The sequence below is a fragment of the Dama dama genome, chromosome 31, assembly GCF_033118175.1.
Source record: "Dama dama isolate Ldn47 chromosome 31, ASM3311817v1, whole genome shotgun sequence".
Taxonomy (NCBI): domain Eukaryota; kingdom Metazoa; phylum Chordata; class Mammalia; order Artiodactyla; family Cervidae; genus Dama; species Dama dama.
The window spans coordinates 38,177,373-38,203,017 of NC_083711.1; the positions used below are offsets into that span (position 1 = coordinate 38,177,373).

Sequence of the window (25,645 nt, forward strand, 5' to 3'; positions counted from 1 at the left end):
ATGTTGAAATCTAGATCACTACTTTGCATTTCTAAGCTTTTTTATCTAGTCTTTCTCCTAGTATTTTGCATTACACTAAACATGACTATTTATGACATTCTAAGGTATTTGTAACCTGATTTGCTTCTATCATGGTTCAGTTGTTAAACAATTTGCCTGTGATGCAGGGTACCTGGGTTTGATCGCTGGGTTGGGAAGATCCCCTGGAGAAGGGAAAGGCTACCCATTCCAGTATTCTGGCCTGGAGAATTCCATGGACTGTATAGTCCGTGGGGTTGCAAAGATTTGGACATGACTGAGTGACTTTCACTTTCACTTTTGGAGAAAGAATGTCAACCCACTCCAGTATGCTTTCCTGGAGAATTCCATGGACAGAGGAGCCTGGATGGATACAGTCCCTGGGGCCGCAAATAGTTGGACACGACTGAGCAACTAACACTTGCTTCTGTATGTGAAATACAAAGTAGCTTGATTAGTATGCTGTAATGATGTATTTTGTAATTACAGGGTTTTAATTTCTATGTAACCCCCTCTGCCATTTTGCTATGACATTTTAATAACACTGTCAGAACTAACTTTGTCCCAAGATATTCTTTTGGTCAGAGTTAAGTATAAAGTAAAGTTTATCCAAAACTGATGTGGAGAAGATCGTGCAAAATACATGAAATAAATTTTCTGAAACTGAACCCCTAAGAACATTTTCCCATTTTATCTCCATATGAGCCAATTATTACTACCTATCAGCATTTTCCCAACTGAGGCAAACTATGTTTAGAAGATTTTTTTCCTCCAAATACTGAAATAATTATCAATATAATACTCCATTCAGAGAGTATTTGTCAGATGAAAGTATGTATAATTCAGATGATATCAGTCTTTTTTTGCAATTAATATTCATTATATTAAGACTATATTTGACACAGAAATTTGGACATATTGAGGGTTTTTTGTTTTTAATTTGTTTACATAATAATTTTAAAGTAAATTTTAAAATATACTTTTGAAAGTATCTCAAATTCCTGAAGTGGTGTGGATTTATGGTATATTTTGTTTCCATTCTTTGTGTGTCTTAAAGTAGAGTTTTGAGACCCTCATCATATCTCTGAGGAATGTTACCTGTGTTGCTCTTATTCTGGTAGATTTCAAATAAGATGTGGTCAGAGAAGATCCTTAATTGCTCAACATTGTTTGTTATGCATTAAATCAAATGTTAACCGTATCTTTTGAACCACAGTCCTTACTCTAAAGTTCATGTTATAATTAGCATTAGTATGTCAAAGTAGAATGATAGTATCTATTGACCCATCTATTGACCAAGAGAGTAATAGCACCTAATGAATTTTCATGCAAAATAAATTATGCAGAAAAGACTTACTATATCAATATAAAGTAAGTGTGTTACATAAAAGGCAAAAGCAGAGAAACATAGGAAGAGAAGTTACCAGTGATATTCTCTGTAAAACATGCGTGGGTGTGTGCCAAATCGCCTCATTCCTGTCCATTTCTTTGCGACGTTATGAACTATAGCCCACCTGGCTCTTCTGTCAGTACTTTCAGTAGACAGTATTCTCCAGGCAAGAATACTAGAGGAGGTTGCCATGCCTTTGTCCAGGGGATTTTCCCAAACCAAGGAATCCAACCTAAATCTCTTTCATCGCCTGCATTGGCAGGTGGGTTCTTTACCACTAGCACCACCTGGGAGGCCCTCTCCATAAAATACACTGGAACAAAATATCGACATACCAGTACTTATTTATCAACATACCAGTATCACCTATTTACTGTTGAATCAATAATGAAGTTATCTTGTCACTCATTATGACTATAAGTAAAATAGCATCTATGTGTCTGAAGACCTTAATTGTATAATATTACAGTAAAAACTACAAGAGATCCTATCTGAAGAATTTGAAACTGATGTTTCTAAATGGTCACATTCCCAGTCCTTGGTTATAGAAGTGATGTACAATAAACAATAGACTTCTAAGTGCTTCCTAAATCAGTATGCCTTAAAATGTAATAAGAATGTATGTTCAGTGTATGTATTCTGGGTCTGAGCTATTGTAGTGTGGATGATTTAATTTTAGGGAATCATGCTTCTTTCTGAAGTATGAGTCAAGATGAGATCATGGAAGCAACACTGTCTGATGCACAAAATTCTGGAGGTCACCTTTCACCTTGCTTGAGCTCCTCATTGGGATGATTCACCAGAAGTTAAAACCAAGTATTTCTTGATCAAATGATTATGCATGGAGAAGTCTGACTTGGCCAGCCCACTGAAATGATTGTCCTTGGATCCCTTGGAAACTGAACAAGTTACCTGCTCTTACACTGAGGCTGGTTAGATAGATTCTCTTAAATTATTGCTAATCACGGTCTCTATTTTCACAGCTTTTCCAGAATTAACCCATTATCTAGTAATTAGGAGTTAGGGTACATTGAGTTCATGTTTACTTCATGACTATTTTGACCTATGTTATAGGCCAAATCAGTACATGGTGCTGAGTTTCACATCATTCTGTATTTATACACCTTCTCAAAAATGCCTCATGAAAACATCTGATTATTTCTGTCAATTTTTTTTTTTTTTCTGTTTCCACCCCTTGATCCATTTCCTGTCACTACTCCCTTGAAATCCAAGCTGTAAACTCTTGAGGTCCATGTAAATTCCAAGTGGTATAAATTATTTCCCTTACATCAATAAATCCCAGTCATCTATTATAATGATTGCAAATCTGCTATCAGTCAATAAATGTGTTTCGTGGATGCTACTTTGGCTCTCTGATTGAAAACTGTTCTCAACACTAGCACAGAGTCCAGTTATTTTTCTAAATAAAAAGTAATAGATATCAATAATATAATATGAACTGATTAAACTGTTATATATGCATAGGATTATACAAAGTGATTACATAATATTGTATTCTGTGTACACACACACACACACACACACACACACACACACACATATACAGACGGGACTTCCCTGTGGCTCAGCTAGTAAAGAACTTGCCTCCCAGTACAGTAGACACAAGAGGCACAAGTCTGATCCTTGAGCCAGGAAGATCCCCTGGAGAAGGAGATGGCAACCTACTCTAGTATTCTTGCTTGGAAAATTCCATAGACAGAGAAGCATGGCAGGCTACAGTCCCTGGGGCTACAAAGAGTTGGACACGAATGAGCGCACACACATGCAAACATACACACACACACACACACACACACACACACACACACACACACACACACGGAGAGAATGTTTGTGTCCTATTATTTTCCTCATGTCACTGTCTGTCTTGGAATGTGAACTCTCATTGGTAGATGCCATACCATTATTGGTTCTACATGAGAACTGGAGAACTTTGATGGCTCCAAAAGTATTCAACATTCATATACAGTTGCTTTACTATTTTACCATTTCTATTTATGAATAAAAAAGTGTCATTTACTTCAGTTCAGTTCAGTTCAGTCACTCAGTCATGTCTGACTCTTTGTGACCCCACGGACTGCAGCACGCCAGGCCTCCCTGTCCATCACCAACTCTCAGAGTTGACTCAAAGTTGTGTCCATTGAATGGGTGATGCCATCCAACCATCTCACCCTCTGTCATCCCCTTCTCTCACCTTCAATCTTTCCCATCATCAGGGTCTTTTCCAGTGAGTCAGTTCTTCACATCAGGTGGCCAAGTATTGGAGATTCAGCTTCATCATCAGTCCTTCCAATGAATATTCAGACTCATTCCCTTTAGGATGGACAGGTTGGATCTCCTTGCAGTCCAAGAGGCTCTCAAGAGTCTTCTCCAACACCACAGTTCAAAATCATCAATTTTTCAGAGCTCAGCTTTCTTTGTAGTCCAACTCTCACATCCATACATGACTACTAGAAAAACCTTAGCTTTAACTAGATAGACCTTTGTTGGCAAAGTCATGTCTCTGCTTTTTAATATGCTGTCTAGGTTGGTCATAACTTTTCTTCCAAGGAGCAAGCGCCTTTTAATTTCATGGCTTCAGTCACCATCTGCCCAAAAAATATGTTTAAACTAGTAAAGTAAAATATATTTTTAAATATATTACTCAGCAGAAAATCTCTAATTAATATAGTAATTAATAGAAAAAAACTGAAAATATAATTACAACATCTAGAAAATAGGAAATTTGACCAATCTCACTGATGTTAGTATTTAAAGTATCTGTTTATAAAATTTGTCTCAAATCTAATAGTTTTCATGCATTTAGCAACAATCTAAGGTATGTATCCTAAATTTACTCATTAAAAGTAGCCTCTAAGGATTTGGAGAATAATAGAAGACTAATCCTCAGTGCTATATTTTATTCCAGTTATAGATTTAAGATATTTATAAGATAGTTTCCTGGTTTAGTAACAGACATAAAATATAACTTCAAAGGATGCCCATGTACTTTATTTATTGAGAACCTTTTATTCTGGTACTGCCTCAAAGCTTTCATAATAATATATGACTAATATGTCTAAGAGTTCGAAGTTATGTTTTAGTATCTTCTAGAGGCATGAGTTTGAATCCAATTTTCTTTCTTTTTTTTTTATTTACAAAGTCTTGAAATCCTCTTCCTATATTTATCAAGGTAAAAGTCATAAGCCTCTGGGCAGTATGGAATATAACAAATGAAAAATAAATTTATAAATTGGTAGTGAGTCATGATGTTTAAAGAGATTCTTGACAGCAAAAGAAATAAATATTGGATAAAGTAGTATAAATATTTAATATGTAAACTATCAGTGCTAGAATCATATAAAACAGTGGATAAAACATCTTAATACAAAATAAGAGTTATTTTGATACATATAATTAATTCAGCATTATAGGCTGAGGAAGCATGGAAAAGAAATAATTATATAGATCACTTAATTCTCAAAATACACATGAATAACATAGTTAGAAGCTTAAAATAAGCTTCTGCTTCATTTCTGTAGAAGCAAAATGGTTATTTCACAGAGGAAATTACTGTGTCCCACATTTTGGAGAAATGTTTCATAAACCAAAATTATTGTGATGGTGCATGTTTGCCTTGCACATACCAGTAACATATTATTTACATGATGAAATGATCTCATTCAATACAAATACCAATATATAAACAGTACTGTGCTATATTATATACACTATTGCATGTAATCATATTGTAGCAACATTGATGTCAAGAAATAAAGCTAGATTTTATAATTACTTTGTTATCAGAAGTTTCAATCATCTTCAAAAATAGAAAACATCATCAACATTATGCATTTCAAGATTATTTTGAAAGGAATCTCAACAACTGATCTATTTTCATATTTAGTTTTGTGAAAAGGTAATCACTTAAAAATAAAGTTATAATAAATCATTAAAATTTTCACTTAATGAAATTTCACTTGATGAAAGCGAAAGGGGAGAGTGAAAAAGTTGACTTAAAACTCAACATTCAGAAAAGAAAAGCTATGACCAACCTAGGCAGTGTATTAAAAAGCAGAGACATTGCCAACAAAAGTCCATCTAGTCAAAGCTATGGTTTTTCTAGTAGTCATGTACGGATGTGAGAGCTGGACTATAAAGAAAGCTGAGTGCCAAAGAATTGATGCTTTTGAACTGTGATGTTGAAGACTCTTGAGAGTCCCTTGGACCACAAGGAGATCCAACCAGTAAATCCTAAAGGAAATCAGTCCTGAATATTCGTTAGAAGGATTGATGCTAAAGCTGAAATTCCAATACTTTGGTCACCTGATGCAAAGAACCGACTTATCAGAAAAGATCCTGATGCTGGGAAAGATTGAAGGTAGGAGGAGAAAGGGATGACAGAGGGTGAGATGGTTGGATGGCATCACCGATGAGATGGACATGAGTTTGAGTAAGCTCCGGGAGTTTGTGATGGACAGGGAGGCCTGGCGTGCTGCAGTCCATGGGGTCGCAAAGAATAGGACATGACTGAGTGACTGAACTGATTGCACTTAAGTATTAACAACAATTCTTAAATATTGTAAACTATCAAGTGTTCAAATAGGGATCCAAAGTAATCTGTGCATGTCATTTGTTTGATTTGTCTCTTAAGTTGCCCCTTAAACTGGTATTTTTATCCCTAATATCTATTTGCTAAAGGAACAATTACTAAAATATCTTGCACTTAGTTTCCACATTCAAGGTTAGACTAACTGCATTGACTTAATGCATTTTTTGTTCCTTGTGTGCACTGGATTTTGGAAGTTCTATGTAGAGGCACAATTGTATCCAGATTTGGTTATATTGCAAAAAATACTTCTTAAATTATATTGTGTACTTCCAAGAGTCTGATAGTCTCCAGTTTAATGATGTTAACTTTATGTATTACTACATATCTGCCTAAAGCTTACATATAAAAACTTTTCAAAGATTGTAAAATGGTGGTTTTTGAGTTCTATTATTTCCTCTTTATCTACTGACTGGGATAGTAGTGTGAGGAGAAGTTTCCACTCATTAAATACTTGATTACTCTTGAGTATATCTCTTTCAGCAAACATTTCTTTCTCAAGCATCATTTTTACACATTTTTACACTGTGAAATTTGTGTGGTTATTAAGAAAGAAAAACTTGTGACAGCGATTAGATAAAGTCACATTTTTTCAAGTTTTCAGATTCTAATGAGTCTTAGAAGAAAATTCCCATATTTATATGATGTTAGTTGATAGCTAAGAACAATGTTATTTTAAATAAATCTCAAGTGATTAGTATAAAAATGTGTTTAACTTTGTTCTGGATAGTTAGTAAAGAAGGGAGAGATGTGGGTGGTTATCTAGCTCTGAAATGCAATTATTTTAATTTCTATATCTTGAAAGGACTATAATAAGGTGGTAAGTGTCTGATAAATCAGATATAGTACTTTTAAAATCAGTGTGATTTTCTTCTTTGTAAAAAGGAATAAAACTCACCTGATATTGGTTAACATTACATTGCTATACTATACCTAATGATTGCATTTTGATATAGTGGATTTGGGGGCTTCCCCAGTGGCTCAGCTGATAAGGAATCTGCCTGCCAATGCAAAAGATGCAAGAGATATGGGTTCAGTCCTTGGGTCAGACAGATCCCCTGGAGAAAGAAATGGCAACCTGCTCCAGTATTCTTGCAGGGGAAATTCCAAGGACAGAGGAGCCTGGCGGGCTGCAGTCCATAGGGTGGCAGCGTCAGACACAGCTGAGCACATGCACATACACACAGCGGATTTTAAAATATACATGCTCAGCATACTGTTTTGGTTGTACTTTTACTACCAAATAGATTTGTGACCTATAAAAAGTCACATCTCTGCTTCCCAGTTTTGTAATATTTTGGATCTCTTAGTTTTCACTTGGAAGTAATGCAATATATTTTCTCTTATTTTTGTAGTTTGCTCATATGTCTCTAAGAGGAACTTTCTTATTTTAAAAATTATACTGTGCAGTGTCTTTCAATGGCAATGGGATTCTGTTTTGTTTTGTCTAATTATAGATTAAATCTTGGGCAGGGAAAAACATAACGTATCTGAGTATGAAGTTACAGATGTCAAGAACCTCTGTCTCCTTGGAAAGTCAAAGCACTTGCTAAGTTTATTGCATATCTATTAAGAAACAGCAACTCCCTAACTATAAATTTGTTTATGGAAGGAAGAATAAAAGAAAAAAAAAAAAAAAAACACTCGGTTAAAATACTAAAGTATTTTTTAAAGAATACATAATACTAAAATAAAAAGATGCATAATATTTTAGTGTTCTTTCTGTGAATAAATTCCAGTAATATCTTTGCTATTTACTAAATGTTTTATTGCTAAGAAACCTTTCGTAAAACACTTCTAAAGGCAGCTACTAATCTAGCATGTTGTATATTATTCAGACATTGCAAACACTAACAAACATATCACCATTTTGTTACGACATTAATCTTAAAATGAGAGTAGAAACTAAAGAATAGGGAAAATTTGACTAGGTCATACAAATTTTGAGGTAAGTAAAATTCATCTAATCTCGTCTGAGAATGCCCATTGCCCTACTTCTAGTTCCTATGCTTCATTTTGAGAATCACTGTTTTAGATTCACCAATTCTCGGCAGAATTATTAGTGATATATTTCAAATAGACAGTTGATTAATTCACTGAACTAATTAATTGGTGACAATCAATTAATTGTATTTTTACTTTTTGATAGTCTGTATTGGAGATTTTGAAGATAAACCTCAATATAATGCCTAATATTCATTAACTATTCAGCATCCATATGTAAATAGCTCTGATGTTTCAATCATTATCACATGATTTTTCTTCAAAAATTACATACACAAATTTTCACATTATTAATATTGTTATTAGCAGTTACAAATTTAATATTATAACTAATCATCTCTGGAAAAAAAGTGTGAAAAACTATAATGTTATAGTTACAACTTGCCTCTTTATCATAAAGGTGAAGAAATGTTAATGTTATATCTAAAATTTTCTCTGGTCAAAGTACCTTTACTTCCTTTTCATTTTAACTGTGAACCACAAAAATTGTGTTTTTTAAATAATTTTCAGTCACTTTTGGGTAGTGTGCAATGTGCACGTTACAATTGACTTATAATTGGACTGTGCTGACAATGGAAAATCTTACAAGTATTGAACATGACATTTATGACAGTCTTGCTGTCATCTTGGCTTCTTTTATTGAATATGTAGAGAATTATAATTGGGCTAACAAGCTTGGTAGCCTGGCCTCTTTCCAATTATATTAACCAGCCTAGTCTAGTATTAGCTGCTTGAACACACACAGAAACAGACATTGAGCTTTTGTTTTTCTTTCCTTTTTATTTTGTTATCTAACCAATAATCTAAGAATAAAGCCACCTGCTTTCATGTAATGTTTGACAACTTTAAATAATTCATCTTGGTCCCACTGAGAAATGTAAAGATTGCCTTCTCTATTTTTATGTTACTAATTTTTAACAAAAAGCTGATTTTTTGTGAAAGATTAGTTGTATCTATTAACATATTTGGTACTGTTGCCTCAAAAATTTCTAAAGTTTTTTGGCAATTTTACCTTCAATTTGTGCTAAAAATGTTAAGTGATTAATTTGAATTTGATACAAAATTCTTTTTCACATGAACAATTCAGTATACTGATATATTGAAATATTTTCTTTGAAATTTAGTCAAATAATATTTTTTCTTAATCTAATAGTAAGTCCTTCAGCTTTGTGTAATCTTAGAAACAACACAATTTAATTGAAAAGCAAATATTAAGAAAAGTTAAATGACATAGCTTGTGGTTTAAAAGCTCTGAGAACGCCCCAGCATAGCAGTTATTTGGAGCACTAGATTCTGTACTTTTGTTTGTTTCATTTTACTGGCTTCCTCTTATTTTAGAGAATTTAATATAGCTGCATATATTTATCCAAACTTCCTCTACACTCCACCAGCAATATTTAAAGTATTCTTTGTCAGAGGTTAACTGAATAGAAATATTTATATGAAAATAACCTGGGAATCTGTCCGATGGAAGCAAAACACCAGTATGGTATTTAAGGGATATGACACAGATTGTGTTTTGCAGTGTTGTTATTAACAGTAAAAACAAGCAAAAAACCTAAAGACACCCTGATTTACTATAAACAGGGTAGCCCTTTACTTCATACACTTTATAGGAAAATACACAACTATTAAAATTAGTGAATTAGAACTCTGTGTGTTAACCTGGAAAATGTGCAAAAAGCAGACTGCAAAGAATTATGTATAATATGATCTTGTTTTTGGAAACAAAATGCACAAAATATGTATGTTATGTTTTTTTGTAAGAATAGCAAAAGTGAAAGTGAAAGTCTCTCAGTGTCTGACTCTTTGCGAACCCATCGACTAAATAGTCTATGGAATTCTCACGGCCAGAGTAATGGAGTACATAGCCTTTCCCTTCTCCAGGGCATCTTCCTAACCCAGGGATCGAACCTAGGTCTCCTGCTTTGCAGGCATGATGCTTACCAACTCAACTATCAGGGAAGCCAAAAATAGCAAAGTCTTTGGCAACTAAGTAAGCATTGAATAAATGCAAGTGGTCTGCCCTTGCTTTTCATCCAATGTTATGAATTGCATTTTAATTGTTAAATAACATGAAATATATTTAAACTATATTGGTGTTGTAATTGAATTGTTAACTAAAGTTTAGTTAAAGAGGACAGAGAAAGAAAAATACACAGTTCTTAAAAAGAATTCTGTGTTTTGCAGTGTTGCTACTTACAATCTGTGGCTCCTATCTAGTTTACTCTTTCTTTTCCAAAGACTTTAATCATATATTAACAAAATATAACCAATTGTCATTTTCTTTGTTACAAGTCCTAGTCATCTGAAGTGTGTTCATTATGTGATCATAAATGTATCATTTAAGACTTTAACTAACAGTGATAACAAATCTCTTTTTCTTATTAGAGACTATCTAATATACTAATATGTTTGTTCTTTTCTTGTGCAATCTTTCCTTGGTACCAGCGGCTGCTTCAAAGAATAAAGTTAAAGGTGAGCTACTGAGCGACTGTCCATTCTGCATGATTCACCATGTTTGTTTTCTACTCAGTCTTCTGCATCCTTTTAAACAATAGAGGGAATTCTGTTCATAACAATACCAGTTTTGTGTGTAGATATTGTAAACTTCTACAAATATATACAATTTTAATTATTTAGTTTCTGCTATGTGCCTGTGTTTGCATGATTGTGTACTTATTTTCTTGTTTTACTTTCCACTTTATTCCAAGTGGAATAAGGTGCTTTTATGCCCAACATTTTGCCTGTTGACCTTAGTTTCCTTGATAAAATTGTGAATTGGAAAATACAGCATAAAATAAAGCTAATGGAAAGTCTCAGAGTTGAACATGCCTTTATATAATTATGTGAAAAGAAAATTTTATCCTTTAAAAATTGAATATTATAAACTCCAATTTTCTATTTATGGCTTTTCTTCTATTTCCTAGTTATATTTTCATTTGCTAGAATCCTGAAAATACATTTTCATGAGAGAGGATGTGCTTGCATAATACCAGAATGTCTCCCTGAAAGAAAAATAATTTTGGCTTGATGTATCAAAGTCTTTATGACTTTGAAATAATTAAAATGTGTGTGTATATATATACATATATACACACACATATGAAATACTATGTCATAAGTTTACAGTTTGTATGTTTCAATTTTGTGTTCTCTAGAACAATCTGTACATCTAAAAAATGCTTTCTCCTTCTTATATACCTAACATATAATATTTTTCCTCTTTCATTTTTATTTAACAACACTGTAATAACTTTATTAGCCATACATTTGTTATTTTAAGTTTTCTAATCCACAGAGTGTGAAAACAAATAATTCAAAAAGTTGTTGCTAGGATTAAGGAAAATATGTCAAACAACTCGCAAATTTCCTGATGCTACCAGCATTTAAACAATGCAAGCTTCTTTTGTCTATTCTTTGTGGGGAACTTCTGACTCTTCATCATTCAATACTGCCCTACTAATATCTTCCCCTGTGTTCTCAGGAAGAATGATGGAAGGTTTTGTTCTTTTATTTTAATTGGAGGCTAAATACTTTACAATATTGTAGTGGTTTTTGCCATACATTGACATGATTCAGCCATGGGTGTACATGTCTTCCCCATCCTGAACCCCCATCCCATCCCTCTGGGTCATCCCAGTGCACCAGCCCTGAGCACCCTGTCTCGTGAACTGAACCTAGACTGGCAATCTATTTCACATATGATAATATACATGTTTCAATGCTATTCCCTCAGATCATCCCACCCTCGCCTTCTCCCACAGAGTCCAAAAGACTGTTTTATACATCTGTGTCTCTTTTGCTGTCTTGCATATAGGGTTATCATTACCATCTTTCTAAATTTCACATATATGCATTAGTATACTGTATTGGTCTTTTTCTTTCTGACTTACTTCACTCTGTATAAGAGGCTCCAGTTTCATCCATCTCATTAGAACTGATTCAAATGTGTTCTTTTTAATGGCTGAGTAATATTCCATGGTGTATATGTACCACTGTTTTCTTATCCATTCATCTGCTGATGGACATCTAGGTTACTTCCATGTCCTGGCTATTATAAACAGTGCTGCGATGAACATTGGGGTACACGTGTCTCTTTCAATTCTGGTTTCCTTGGTTTGTATGCCCAGCAGTGGGATTGCTGGGTCATATGGCAGTTCTATTTCCAGTTTTTTTAAGGAATCTCCACATTGTTCTCCATAGTGGCTGTACTAGTTTGCATTCCCACTAACAATGTAAGAGGATTCCCTTTTCTCCACACCCTCTCTAGCATTTATTGTTTGTAGATTTTTGGATAGCAGCCATTCTGACCAGCGTGAAATGGTACCTCATTGTGGTTTTGATTTGCATGTTTCTGAAAATGAGTGATGTTGAGCATCTTTTCATGTGTTTGTTAGCCCTCTGTATGTCTTCTTTGGAGAAATGTCTGTTTAATTCTTTGGCCCACTTTTTGATTGGGTCATTTATTTTTCTAGAATTGAGCTGCAGGAGTTGCTTGTATATTTTGGGGATTAATTCTTTGTCAGTTGCTTTGTTTGCTATAGTTTTCTCCCATTCTGAAGACTGTCATCTCACTTTGCTTATAGTTTCCTTCATTGTGCAAAAGCTTTTAAGTTTAACTAGGTCCCATTTGTTTATTTTTGTTTTTATTCCCATTACTCTGGGAGGTGAGTCATAGATGAGCCTGCTGTGATTTATGTCAGAGAGTGTTTTGCCTATGTTTTCCTCTAGGAGTTTTATAGTTTCTGGTCTTACATGTAGATCTTTAATCCATTTTGAGTTTATTTTTGTGTATGGTGTTAGAAAGTGTTCTAGTTTCATTCTTTTACAAGTGGTTGACCAGTTTTCCCAGCATCACTTGTTAAAGAGATTGTCTGTTCTCCATTGTATATTCTTGCCTCCTTTGTCAAAGATAAGGTGTCCAAAGGTGTGTAGATTTATCTCTGGGCTTTCTATTCTGTTCCATTGATCTATATTTCTGTCTTTGTGCCAGTACCATATTGTCTGATGATTGTAGCTTTGTAGTATAGCCTGAAGTCAGGCAGGTTGATTCCTCCAGTTCCATTCTTCTTTCTCAAGATTGCTTTGGCTATTCGAGGTTTTTGGTATTTCCATACAAATTGTGAAATTATTTGTTCTAGTTCTGTGAAAATACCATTGGTAGCTTGATAGGAATTGCATTGTATCTATAGATTGCTTTGGGTTGTATACTCATTTTCACTATATTGATTCTTCCAATCCATGAACAACGTATATTTCCCCATCTATTTGTGTCATCTTTGATTTCTTTCATCAGGGTTTTATAGTTTTCTATATATAGGTCTTTTGTTTCTTTAGGTATATATATTCCTATTTTATTCATTTCATTGCAATGGTGAATGGAATTGTTTCCTTAGTTTCTCTGTTTTCTCGTTGTTAGTGTATAGGAATGCAAGGGATTTCTGTGTGTTAATTTTATATCCTGCAACTTTACTATATTCATTGATTAGCTCTAGTAATTTTCTGGTGGAGTCTTTAGGGTTTTCTATGTAGAGGATCTTGTCATCTGCAAACAGTGAGAGTTTTACTTCTTCTTTTCCAATCTGGATTCCTTTTATTTCTTTTTCTGCTCTGATTGCTGTGGCCAAAACTTCCAAAACTATGTTCAATAGTAGTGGTGAGAGTGGGCACCCTTGTCTTTTTCCTAACTTTAGGGGAAATGATTTCAATTTTTCACCGTTGAGGATAATGTTTGCTGTGGGTTTGTCATATATAGCTTTTATTATGTTGAGGTATGTTCCTTCTATTCCTGCTTTCTGGAGGGTTTTCATTATGAATGGATGTTGATTTTTGTCAGAGGCTTTCTCTGCATCTATTGAGATAATCAAATAGTTTTTAATCTTTCAATTTGTTCATGTGGTGTATTACATTGATTGATTTGCAGATATTAAAGAATCCTTACATCCCTGGGATAAAGCCCACTTGATCATGATCTTTTTAATATGTTCTTGGATTCTGTTGGCTAGAATTTTGTTAAGGATTTTTGAATCTATGTTCATCAGTGATATTGGCCTGTAGTTTTCTTTTTTTGTGGCATCTTTTTCTGGTTTTGGTATTAGGGTGATGGTGACCTCATAGAATGAGTTTGGAAGTTTACCTTCCTCTGTAATTTTCTGGAAGAGTTTAAGTAAGATAGGTATTAGCTTTTCTCTAAATTTTTGGTAGAATTCAGTTGTGAAGCCGTCTGATCCTGGGCTTTTGTTTGCTGGAAGATTTCTGATGACAGTTTTGATTTCTGTGCTTGTGAAGGATCTGTTAAGATTTTCTATTTCTTCCTGGTTCAGTTTTGGAAAGTTATACTTTTCTAAGAGTTTGTCCATTTCTTCCAAGTTGTCCATTTTATTGGCATGTAGTTGCTAATAGTAGTCTTTTATGATCCTTTGTATTTCTGTGTTGTCTGTTGTGATTTCTCCATTTTCATTTCTAATTTTGTTAATTTGATTCTTCTCCCTTTGTTTCTTGATGAGTCTGGCTAGTGGTTTGTGCATTTTATTTAACTTCTCAAAGAACCAGCTTCTAGCTTTGTTGATTCTTGCTACGGTCTCTTTGTTTCTTTTGAATTTATTTCTGCCCTAATTTTTAAGATTTCTTTCCTTCTACTAACCCTGGGGTTCTTCACTTCTTCCTTTTATAGTTGCCTTAGGTGTAGAGTTAGGTTATTTATTTGACTTTTTTCTTGTTTCTTGAGGTAAGCCTATATTGGTATGAACCTTCCCCTTAGCACTGCTTTTATAGTGTCCCATAGGTTTTGGGTTGTTGTGTATTCATTTTTATTCATTTTTATGCATATTTTGATTTCTTTTTTTATTTCTTCTGTGATTTATTGGCTATTCAGAAGCATGTTGTTTAGCCTCCATATGTTAGAATTTTTAATTGTGTTTTTTTGATTTTTTTTCCTGTAATGGACATCTAATCTTACTGCACTGTGGTCAGAAAACATGCTTGGGATGATTTCAATTTTCTTGAATTTACCAAGGCTAGATTTATGGCCCATGATGTGATCTATCCTGGAGAAAGTTCCATGTGCACTTAAGAAAAAGGTGAAATTCATTGTTTTGGGGTAAAATGTCTTATAGATATCAATTAGGTCTAACTGGTCCATTGTGTCATTTAAAGTTTGTGTTTCCTTGTTAATTTTCTGTTTAGTTGATTTATCCATAGGTGTGAGTGGGGTATTAAAGTGGCCTACTATTATTGTGTTATTGTTAATTTCCTCTTTCATACTTGTTAGCATTTGCCTTACATAGTGTGGTGCTCCTATGTTGGGTACATATATATTTATAATTGTTATATTTTCTTGGATTGATCCTTTGATCATTATGTAATGTCCTTTGTCTCTTTTCATAGCCTTTATTTTAAAGTCTATTTCTTCTGACATTAGTATTGCTACTCCTGCTTTCTTTTGGTCTCCATTTGTGTGAAGTATCTTTTTCCAGCCCTTCATTTTCATTTTGTATGTGTCCCTTGTTTTGAGGTGGGTCTGTAAAGTGGCATATATAGGGGCCTTGTTTTTGTATCCATTCAGCCAGTCTTTGTCTTTTGGTTGGGGCATTCAATCCATTTGCATTTAAGATAATTATTGATAAGTATGATCCCGTTGCCATTTACTTTGTTGTTTTGGGTTCGAGTTTATACACTGTTTCTGTGTTTCCAGTCTAGAGAAGATCCTTTAGCATTTGTTGAAGAGCTGGTTTGGTGGTGCTGAATTTTCTCAGCTTGTGCTTGTCTGTGAAGCTTTTGATTTCTCCTTCATATTTGAATGAGATCCTTGCTGGGTACAGCAATCTGGGTTGTAGGGTTTTTTTCTTTCATCACTTTAAGTATGTCTTGCCATTCCCTTCTGGCCTGATGAGTTTCTGTTGAAAGATCAGCTGTTATCCTTATGGGAATCCCCTTATGTGTTATTTGTTGTTTTTCCCTTGCTGCTTTTAATATTTGTTCTTTGTGTTTGATCTTTGTAATTTGATTCATATGTGTCTTGGGGTGTTTTGCATTGGGTTTATCCTGTTGGGACTCTCTGTGTTTCTTGGACTTGGGTGACTATTTCCTTCCCCATTTTAGGGAAGTTTTCAACTATTATCTCCTCAAGTATTTTCTCATGGCCTTTCTTTTGTCTTCTTCTACTGGGACTCCCATGATTCGAATGTTGGGGCATTTCACATTGTGTCAGAGGCCCCTGAGGTTGTCCTCATTTCTTTTAATTCTTTTTTTTTCTTTTTCTTCTCTGCTTCCTTTATTTCTACCATTCTATCTTCTACCTCACTTATCCTATCTTCTGCCTCCGTTATTCTACTGTTGGTTCCCTCCAGAGTGTTTTTGATCTCATTTATTGTATTATTCATTATTGATTAACTCTTTTTTATTTCTTCTAGGTCCTTGTTAAACATTTCTTGCATCTTCTCAATCCTTGTCCCCAGGGTATTTATCTGTAACTCCATTTTGTTTTCAAGATTTTGGATCATTCTTACTATCATTATTCTGAATTCTTTTTCAGGTAGACTCCCTATCTCCTCCTCTTTTGTTTGGTTTGGTGGGCATTTATCATGTTCCTTTACCTGCTGAGTATTTCTCTGCCTTTTCATCTTGTTTAGATTGCTGTTTGGGGTGGCCTTTCTGTATTCTGGCAGTTTATGATTCCTCTTTATTGTGAAGATTCCTCCCTGTGGGTGGGGTTGGACGAGTGGCTTGTCAAGGTTTCCTGGTTAGGGAACCTTGCGTCGGTATTCTGGTGGGTGAATCTGGATTTCTTCTCTCTGGAGTGCAATGAAGTGTCCAGTAGTGTTTTGAGATGTCCATGAGTTTGGTGTGACTTTGGGCAGCCTGTATACTGAAGTTCAGGGCTATGTTCCTGTGTTGCTGGAGAATTTGCATGGTACGTCTGCTCTGGAACTTTTTGTCTCTTGGATGGTGCTTCGTTTCAGTGTAGGTATGGAGATTTTGGATGATCTTTTATTGATTAATGTTCCCTGGAGTCAGGAGTTCTCTGGTGTTCTCAGCTTTGGGGCTTAAGCCTCCTGCCTCTGATTTCTTCATCATCTTCATCCATACAGCACTGATAATAAAACATCGAGATGAATGGCAAAAAGATTCTCTGCAGTGAGGGACACCCAGAGAGGCTCACAGAGTTACATGGAGAAGAGAAGAGGGAGGAGGGAGATAGACGTGACCAGGAGAACAGGGGGAATCAAAAGAGGGGAGAGCAGTCTGGCAAGTAATCAATTCCCTATGTGCTCTCCACAGTCAGGAACCCTCAGAGAGGTTCACGGAGTTAAATAGAGAAGAGAACAGGGAGGAAAGAGATAGAGGTGACCAGGAGGAGAAAAGGGGGAATCAAAAGGAGAGAGACAGATCTAGAGAGCATCAGTCCTTAAGTGTTCTCCACAGCCCGGAACACACACAGAGATTCAGAGTTGGGTAGAGAAGAGAAGGGGGAGGGAGGAGATAGAGGTGACCTGGTGGAGAAAAAGGAGAGTCAAAAGGGGGTGATAGTAATCAAGCCAGTAATCACACTTCTAAGTAAAAATGGGTACTGAAGATTGGATTCTTAAAGGTACAAAATTGATAACAAATACCAAAAAGCAAAGATTAAAAATCTAGAGTAGAGGTTAGACTCTCAAAAATACAATATTAAAAAAAAAAAAAAAAAAAAAAAAAACGAACATTATAAAAAGTATATATGAAGTTTGCTTTAAAAATAGGGTCTTTTTTTGGCAAGGTAATGGTAGGTTATAAAAATGAAAATTAAAGGAGTAATAGAGGACTTAGAAATAAAAAAATTAAAAATGATAATAGTAAAAATATATCTAGGAATTACTCTGGAGCTGTTGCGGGCAGTGTGGGGTCAGTTCAGCTGCAGATAGTTCCTTGTTCCAGCTTATACTTTTCAGGATCTATAGGCCCCTTCCAGTGTAACCGGTGCTAACCTCAGGGTTTTAATTTGTTGCAACTGTCACTTCCAAAATGGTTTCCTCTGTTTATTTTGGCTTCTTCTGTTTGCAGGTCTCTTCAGAGTCTAATTTCTGCCCTGACACAAGGGGGCGACGGTGATCACTTATTTAGGCTCACTTGTTTAGTCGTGCTGCGAGGAGGGAGGAACATTGTAAACAAACCTCACTGGCGTGTGTGGGGAGTGCTTGCGGTGTCTGGGCCACACTGGGTTTGTCCCCCTCTCACAGCGTGTGTGCTTTCCTGGTCTACACTGCTCAGGGTCCAGGTTGCCCTGCATGTCAACTGTCTAAAGCGGGCCCTAGGTTGCATGCACTTCCCAGGTCTAAGCCGCTCAGGTTCAGATTCTCAGGTACTCCCCAAAGGTACAGACTTGGTTGGGCCTGCGTTTTGTGCCCTTCCCAGTCCGAGCAGCTCAGGCGACCTGGTGCTTGGTGAACACACTCTCCCTAACTGGTGGGTGCGTCTTATCACCTCCCTGGTCCCAGCCGCTCGGTTTCCTGGGTGGCAGCGGTTGTGCCTTCTCTGGTGTGATGTGTGTCTTCTGGGGAGCTGGTCTCTGGCTGAGACCCTCCCAGTGGATGTCAACCATCCAGAATCCCAGGAACTCTTGGTTAGTAACCAGAAGCCTGACTGCAGTTTGGTAGGGAATGCCGTCTCTGGGGCCGAGTTTGCCCCTTTCCCGCTCTGGCTACCGCCTGCCTGCTTCTCCGCCTCCGGCAGGAGATGAGCCGGTCCACAGCCAGCTAGCTCTCCTCTGGTATTTGCTCAGTCCTTTGTTCTGTAAGTGACTTGGCAGTGCCTTCAGTTCAGTTCAGTTCAATCGCTCAGTCGTGTCCGACTCTTTGAGACCCCATGAATAGCACCACACCAGGCCTCCCTGTCCATCACCAACTCCCGGACTTTACTCAAACTCATGTCCATCGAGCTGGTGATGCCATCCAGCTATCTCATCCTCTGTCATCCCCTTCTCCTCCTGCCCCCAATCCCTCCAGCATCAGGGTCTTTTCCAGTGAGTCAGTTCTTCGCACGAGGTGGCTAAAGTACTGGAGTTTCAGCTTCAGCATCAGTCCTTCCAATGAACACCCAGGACTGATCTCCTTTAGGATGGACTGGTTGGATTTCCTTGCAGTCCAAGGGACTCTCAAGAGTCTTCTCCAACACCACAGTTCAAAAGCATCAATTTTTTATCACTCAGCTTTCTTCATAGTCCAACTGTCACCTCCATACATGACCACTGGAAAAACCATAGCCTTAATTAGATGGACCTTTGTTGGCAAAGTAATGTCTCTGCTTTTTAATATGCTATCTAAAGTTGGTCATAACTTTCCTTCCAAGGAGTAAGCATCTTTTAATTTCATGGCTGCAATCACCATCTGCAATGATTTTGGAGCCCCCCAAAATAAAATCAGCCACTGTTTCCACTGTCTCCCCATCTATTTCCCATAAAATGATGGGACCAGATGTCATGATCTTAGTTTTCTGAATGTTGAGCTTTAAGCCAACATTTTCACTCTCCTCTTTCACTTTCATCAAGAGGTTTTTTAGTTCCTTGTCACTTTCTGCCATAAGGGTGGTGTCATCTGCATATCTGAGGTTATTGATATTTCTCCCAGCAATCTTGATTCCAGCTTGTGTTCTTCCAGCCCAACGTTTCTCATGATGTACTCTGCATATAAATTAAATAAGCAGGGTGACAATATACAGCCTTAACATACTCCTTTTCCTATTTGGAACCAGTCTATTGTTCCATTCCCAGTTCTAACTGTTGTTTCCTGACCTGCATACAGGTTTCTCAAGAGGCAGGTCAGGTGGTCTGGTATTCCCATCTCTTGAGGGATTTTCCACAGTTTGTTGTGATCCAGACAGTCAAAGGCTTTGGCATAGTCAATAAAGCATAAATAGATGTTTTCCTGGAACTTTCTTGTTTTTTTTTATAATCCAATGGATGTTGGCAATTTGATCTGTGGTTCCTCTGCCTTTTCTAAAACCAGCTTGAACATTTGGAAGTTCACGGTTTACGTATTACTGAAGCCTGGCTTAGAGAATTTTGAGCATTACTTTACTAGCATGTGAGATGAGTGCAATCGTGTGGTAGTTTGAGCATTCTTTGGCATTGCCTTTCTTTGGGATTGGAATGAAAACTGACCTTGTCCAGTCCTGTGGCCACTGCTGAGTTTTCCAAATTTGCTGGCATATTGAGTGCAGCACTTTCACAACATCATCTTTCAGGGTTTGAAATAGCTCAACTGGAATTCCATCACCTCCACTAGCTTTTCTCATAGCGATGCTTCCTAAGGCCCACTTGACTTCACATCCCAGGATGTCTGGCTCTAGGTGAGTGGTCACACCATCATGATTATCTGGGTCGTGAAGATGTTTTTTGTACAGTTCTTCTGTATATTCTTGCCACCTCTTCTTAATATCTTCTGCTTCTGTTAGGTCCATACTATTTCTGTCCTTTATCGAACCCATCTTAACATGAAATGTTCCCTTGGTATCTCTACTTTTCTTGAAGAGGTCTCTAGTCTTTCCCAAAAACAAGACCGGGAGCTGACTGTGGCTCAGATCATGAACTCCTTATTGCCAAATTCAGACTTAAATTGAAGAAAGTAGGGAAAACCAGTAGACCATCCAGGTATGACCTAAGTCAAATCCCTTATGACTATACAGTGGAAGTGAGAAATAGATTTAAGGGACTAGATCTGATAGACAGAGTGCCTGATGAACTATGGACGGAAGTTCATGACATTGTACAGGAGACAGGGATCAAGACCATCCCCATGGAAAAGAAATGCAAAAGGGCAAAATGGTTGTCTAAGGAGACCTTACAAATAACTGTGAAAAGAAGAGAAGTGAAAAGCAAAGGAGAAAGGGAAAGATATTCCCATTTGAATGCAGAGTTCCAAAGAATAGCAAGGAGAGATAAGAAAGCCTTCCTCAGTGATCAATGCAAGGAAATAGAGGAAAACAACAGAATGGGAAAGACTAGAGATCTCTTCAAGAAAATTAGAGATACCAAGGCAGTGCCTTAGGTTAGGACTTTTCATGGGCTAGTTCTCTCTCTCCTTTTATCTTTTATATTTTGTCCTACCTCCTCTCGAAGACAATGGCCTGCCTTTCTGGGTGCCTGATGTTCTCTGCCAGTATTCGGAATTTGTTTTGTGGAATTTGCTCAGCGTTCAAATGTTCTTTTGATGAATTTTTGGGGGAGAAAGTGGTTTCCCTGTCCTATTCCTCTGCCATCTTAGGACAGTCCCTTCCATGTTCAGATCTACCATAAGACCATCCATCTGTATTATCCCTTCCTCTCTCTCAGGTTCTAGTTTCACAGCTAGTTTTAGTACTGTGCATAGGTTTATCTTCTGAGTGTTAACTGATCCCTATTTATAAGGCTAGCACTTCCCTGATAGCTCAGTTAATGTGCAAATACTATTTTCTTAGGAATGTATTTATCTTATAGAACATTAAAAATATAACAGATGAGATGACAATTTTTTTAACCCACTATTTAATCCTCCACACTTATCCTAGTCTCTTTTTCAATAAATGTACTGAAATTAGCCAATTCTTGCTATAGTAATCTTCTATGGACAAAAGAAATGCATTCATGAAGCAAGACATTACTTGATAATGAATATATATTTGTGAAATAGATTATATAATATGAGATTAAGATCTACATTTTAGAAATGAAGAGTTAAGAATGATGTAAAATATAATACATTAATTGTGGAATATAGAATTTGAGTATGAAGGGAGTTAGCAAGATGTACATATTGAGGTTGGAGTCCTTGTTCTTGGAGAATGCTTTATGTGAGAAGTAGAGCTTAAACTGATTCTTGAAGGAAGGGTAGAATATATACACAAAAAGTAACACATAGAACAGGAAAACAGGAATTTGAAAGCATAGGTAAAAGTATAGAGACAGGAATGAGTATCATTTATTTCATATAGTGAGAACACCTTTTAAAAGTATAAGACCTGTTTTTATGTGAGTGGAGGAAATTAAATTTGATGATGGAGTGATCATGAATTATAACTTCTCATAATAGTATCTGTGTTCACTTTATAATTCTTAAAAATGATGGACAATAATTACAATACATAGGAAGCCAATTCACCACTGAAAAATTACAGCCATACATTGTAAGTGTCTGCCAAGTCACATTAGGACTCAGACTGACTAAGATTTTGCATTATAAACATATTTAAGTGTTAGTTGCTCAATTGTGTCCAACTCTTTATGATACCATGAACTATAGCCCACCAGGTTTCTCTGTTCATGGAATTTTCCAGTAAGAATGCTGCAGTGGGCTGCCATTCTCTTCTCCAGGGGATATTCTAAATACAGGGATAGAAACCTGGTCTCCTGCATTGCAGGAAGACTCTTTACCATCTGAGCCACTAAGGAAGCCCATTGTGCTCCATTTAGGACATCCACATTGTCATTGCCTTGTCCCACACCTATCCACTTTAATCTGAATTTCTCTCTCTCTCTCTTTTTCATTTCTGTACTAAATTGCAAGGGGATCTAAGACATAGTTTACCTTGTGTCTGCATTTTTACATCTACAAGGCATTACAGAGACAAGAAATAACTCTAAAATGATCTATGTCTTGAGAAGAAAATTGAAGTTTTATTTCTAATGATTGTGACAGATGTGTATTGGGTAGATAACAGAGAGAACTACCCAATACTTTTACTGTACAATTTCTGTCAAGGCAAATGGTCTTCAAACAGGGGGGAAAAAAATGTGGATAATAGGAAAATAAAACCCAGGACAATACAAGAGTAGGTTACTTAAAAATACTAAATTTCAATAATAATAATAATAAATTTCTCCTGGTCTACACAGAATACATTCTAGGGAATCTGGGAAAGTTTTGTAGAGATTTACACATCATTCATTCACTCCTATGGAATCATGAAAATGTGAAGAACTTCTGCAATATTGGACAGAGACATGTGCTCTACTATTTTTTAAGAACAATGGATTATATTTGAGAAAACATAGACTGGTACATTTGACATTACCTTCCCAATAAAATTATTAAACCCTTTAACCAGCAATTTGTGAGTGCTTAGATTAAAATAATTCACTAGGAGTGAGTTAGCTGTTACTAGTCATGGCATACAAAATTTTCCTAACTTTCCCCTTCTCCTTATTTTTGGGGGGAGGGCATTAAATATTATACCAGTGCCTGAGGGCAATAGTATAGTACTCAAATAGTAGACTATTAGAATTTCATCAAAACATGTAGCAACTCATTTCTTATTTTTCAGAAAATGGCATTCTGAAATTCACTAATTATTCTTTAGTGGTCAAATCCAATAGTGATTCTTCAGTCCCCAAAGTAATTATTGTTTTTCTGCTGAATATAATGTTTCTTTTTATTTTTCATTTCCTTTGGTTTCAGTGTCTCTGTTAAAGACTTAATTTTCTTTTTAACTCCTCTTTGCTTCTTTTCTTTCTTTTTCTTTTTTTACCTTCTTCTCTTCTATCTTGTTCTGGAATATAGGTTTCATTCAGGTTTTATCTTTGATCCCTGAAGAGATCACTTCCTGCAGTGTTGCAGGTGTCCACATCCTTTTTTGGAAGGTGATATTCACTTTCTACAACATTTAACAAGCAACCATTTTCTGCATGATTATGCAGCCACAGCTTATCTCTCTCACTGTTGTTGACTGTTAAAAGAAAGACAAATGATTCAGATTCTTCCTCTAGAAACTTACAACTGAGAAGAAAGAAAGGGGAGAGGGAAAGCCAAAAGGAGCAAGAGAAAGGACGAGAGAGGGGAAATAAAGTTTGTTGCACTTTATAGCCATGAATTGTTTATGTAGACCAAATAAGGAAGTGAAAGTGAAATCACTCAGTCATGTCCGACTGTTTGCGACCCTGTGGACTGTAGCCCACCAGGCTCCTCCTCCGTCCATAGGATTCTCCAGGCAATAATACTAGAGTGGGTTGCCATTTCCTTCTCCAGGGGATCTTCCCGACGCAGGGATCGAACCCAGGTCTCCTGCATTGCAGGTAGACGCTTTAACCTCTGAGCCACCAGGGAAGCCCATGTAGACCAAATAAGATGAGTTAATTCTGAGAAATAAAAGAAGAATGATGCAGGAATGTAAACAGAGGTTAAGAAAGTGCCCTCATGGAGTTTAAGTTCTTTGTTCTAATAGAAGGTTCTATTTTACTCTCGCCCTTTGGGTCTCTGACACAGCTCTCTTTTCATTAAGATTTTTGGATAGGTTTCTCTTGCTTGTAATCAAAAGATAACTGATTAATATAATTGTTTTCTTTCTCTGAAGTTTTGTGAGTTGATTTCAGTTATCACTTTTCAATACTTGCTCTTACTACTAAGTTCCTACTGATATTCCTGTCACCGTGTTGAGCATTTCTAACTGAATATTAAAAGCTGAAACTCATTTTCTTGTAAACCAGAACCCTCATGATTTTTTTTCTAATGAACAAATATTTAACTAATTCTTTAGTTTAAAAGACTGGAAACATCTTTGACTCCTTCATTTTAATGGTGCCCATAACCAATTGATTATCAAATTGTCCTAATTTTAAGAATAAAATTATTGTCCTAATTTTAGTGGTAATAGAAGCATTTCCATGGATCCTTCTTTTTCAAAACACTCATTCTTCAAAACATGCCTGGAGTAGTTCTAACATTTCATGATTGAATTCTCAACACTCAACTGTCTGTCTCAACACTCAACTATCTATCTCAACACTCAACTGTCTATCCTACCTTCAAATCACAGTGAATTTATATATCACAATTATAATCTATCCTACATTCAGATATCAATAAGATCATCAAGGCTTTACCACTTGGAGACAGAGAAAAAGTTAACTTAGAGTATTTCTAATTTTTTCATATAAAATGATTTTATTTAACTGTATTACAAATCTGTAGACTAAATGTAACCAAATGACTAATATTGTTCCAGAATTAAACACAATTTCTTAATGGTTTTAATCTAGTAAAGATATTTTTAGTATCCAACCTAATTTCTGGGCTTTAGTTTTGATTCAAAACAATGACTTTAATGGGGTATAGCATTTTATACCATCACTAAGATACTAGCCATTAGCTATTTCAATCAAATAATCATACTTTGGTGCTCAAATAAAAATTAACACAATTATCCTGACATTATATAAGCATTTCAGGATAATACAGAATACTCAGCAGTCTAAACTCAGATATATGTGGTATAAAGAAAAATCTAACATTGCAATTTACTGTAAATAATAGCCATACAAAATATTACTAAATAAGTGATTTATTTAGTTATGAATATAAAAAATCTGCTGTTCAACCAAAATATGACATTTAGTGTCCCAAGTTTCCCATCACATTATATTTTTCAAGGGTACATTGAAAGGCAGATAAGAGTTTAAAACTGAGGCATTGCTTTGAACTATTGTTAGATTTTATCTTAAATAGGACATCTATATTTCAGTTTGTACTATATATTAAGAAACTCCACTTTGCAATCTGAATTGCATGGATCAAATCCTGGTTTTTCAACTTAGCTGATTTCAACACTTGGACAATTTGATTACATTCACTCAATATTCAGTTGTTGTGACATTTATATGTGATTATATATAAAAATAT

At 35.8% G+C, this 25,645-nt stretch overlaps 1 protein-coding gene across 1 annotated transcript in view; it reads left to right on the forward strand.

The window, feature by feature from the left end:
- The first annotated feature begins 10,432 nt into the window (after positions 1-10,432).
- The window catches only part of CADM2 (cell adhesion molecule 2), a 366,017-nt gene continuing 350,804 nt past the window's right edge, over positions 10,433-25,645 (forward strand). The window contains exon 1 of the mRNA XM_061133950.1: positions 10,433-10,499. Coding sequence (XP_060989933.1) covers positions 10,433-10,499 — 67 coding nt within the window. The remainder of the gene's footprint in view (positions 10,500-25,645) is intronic.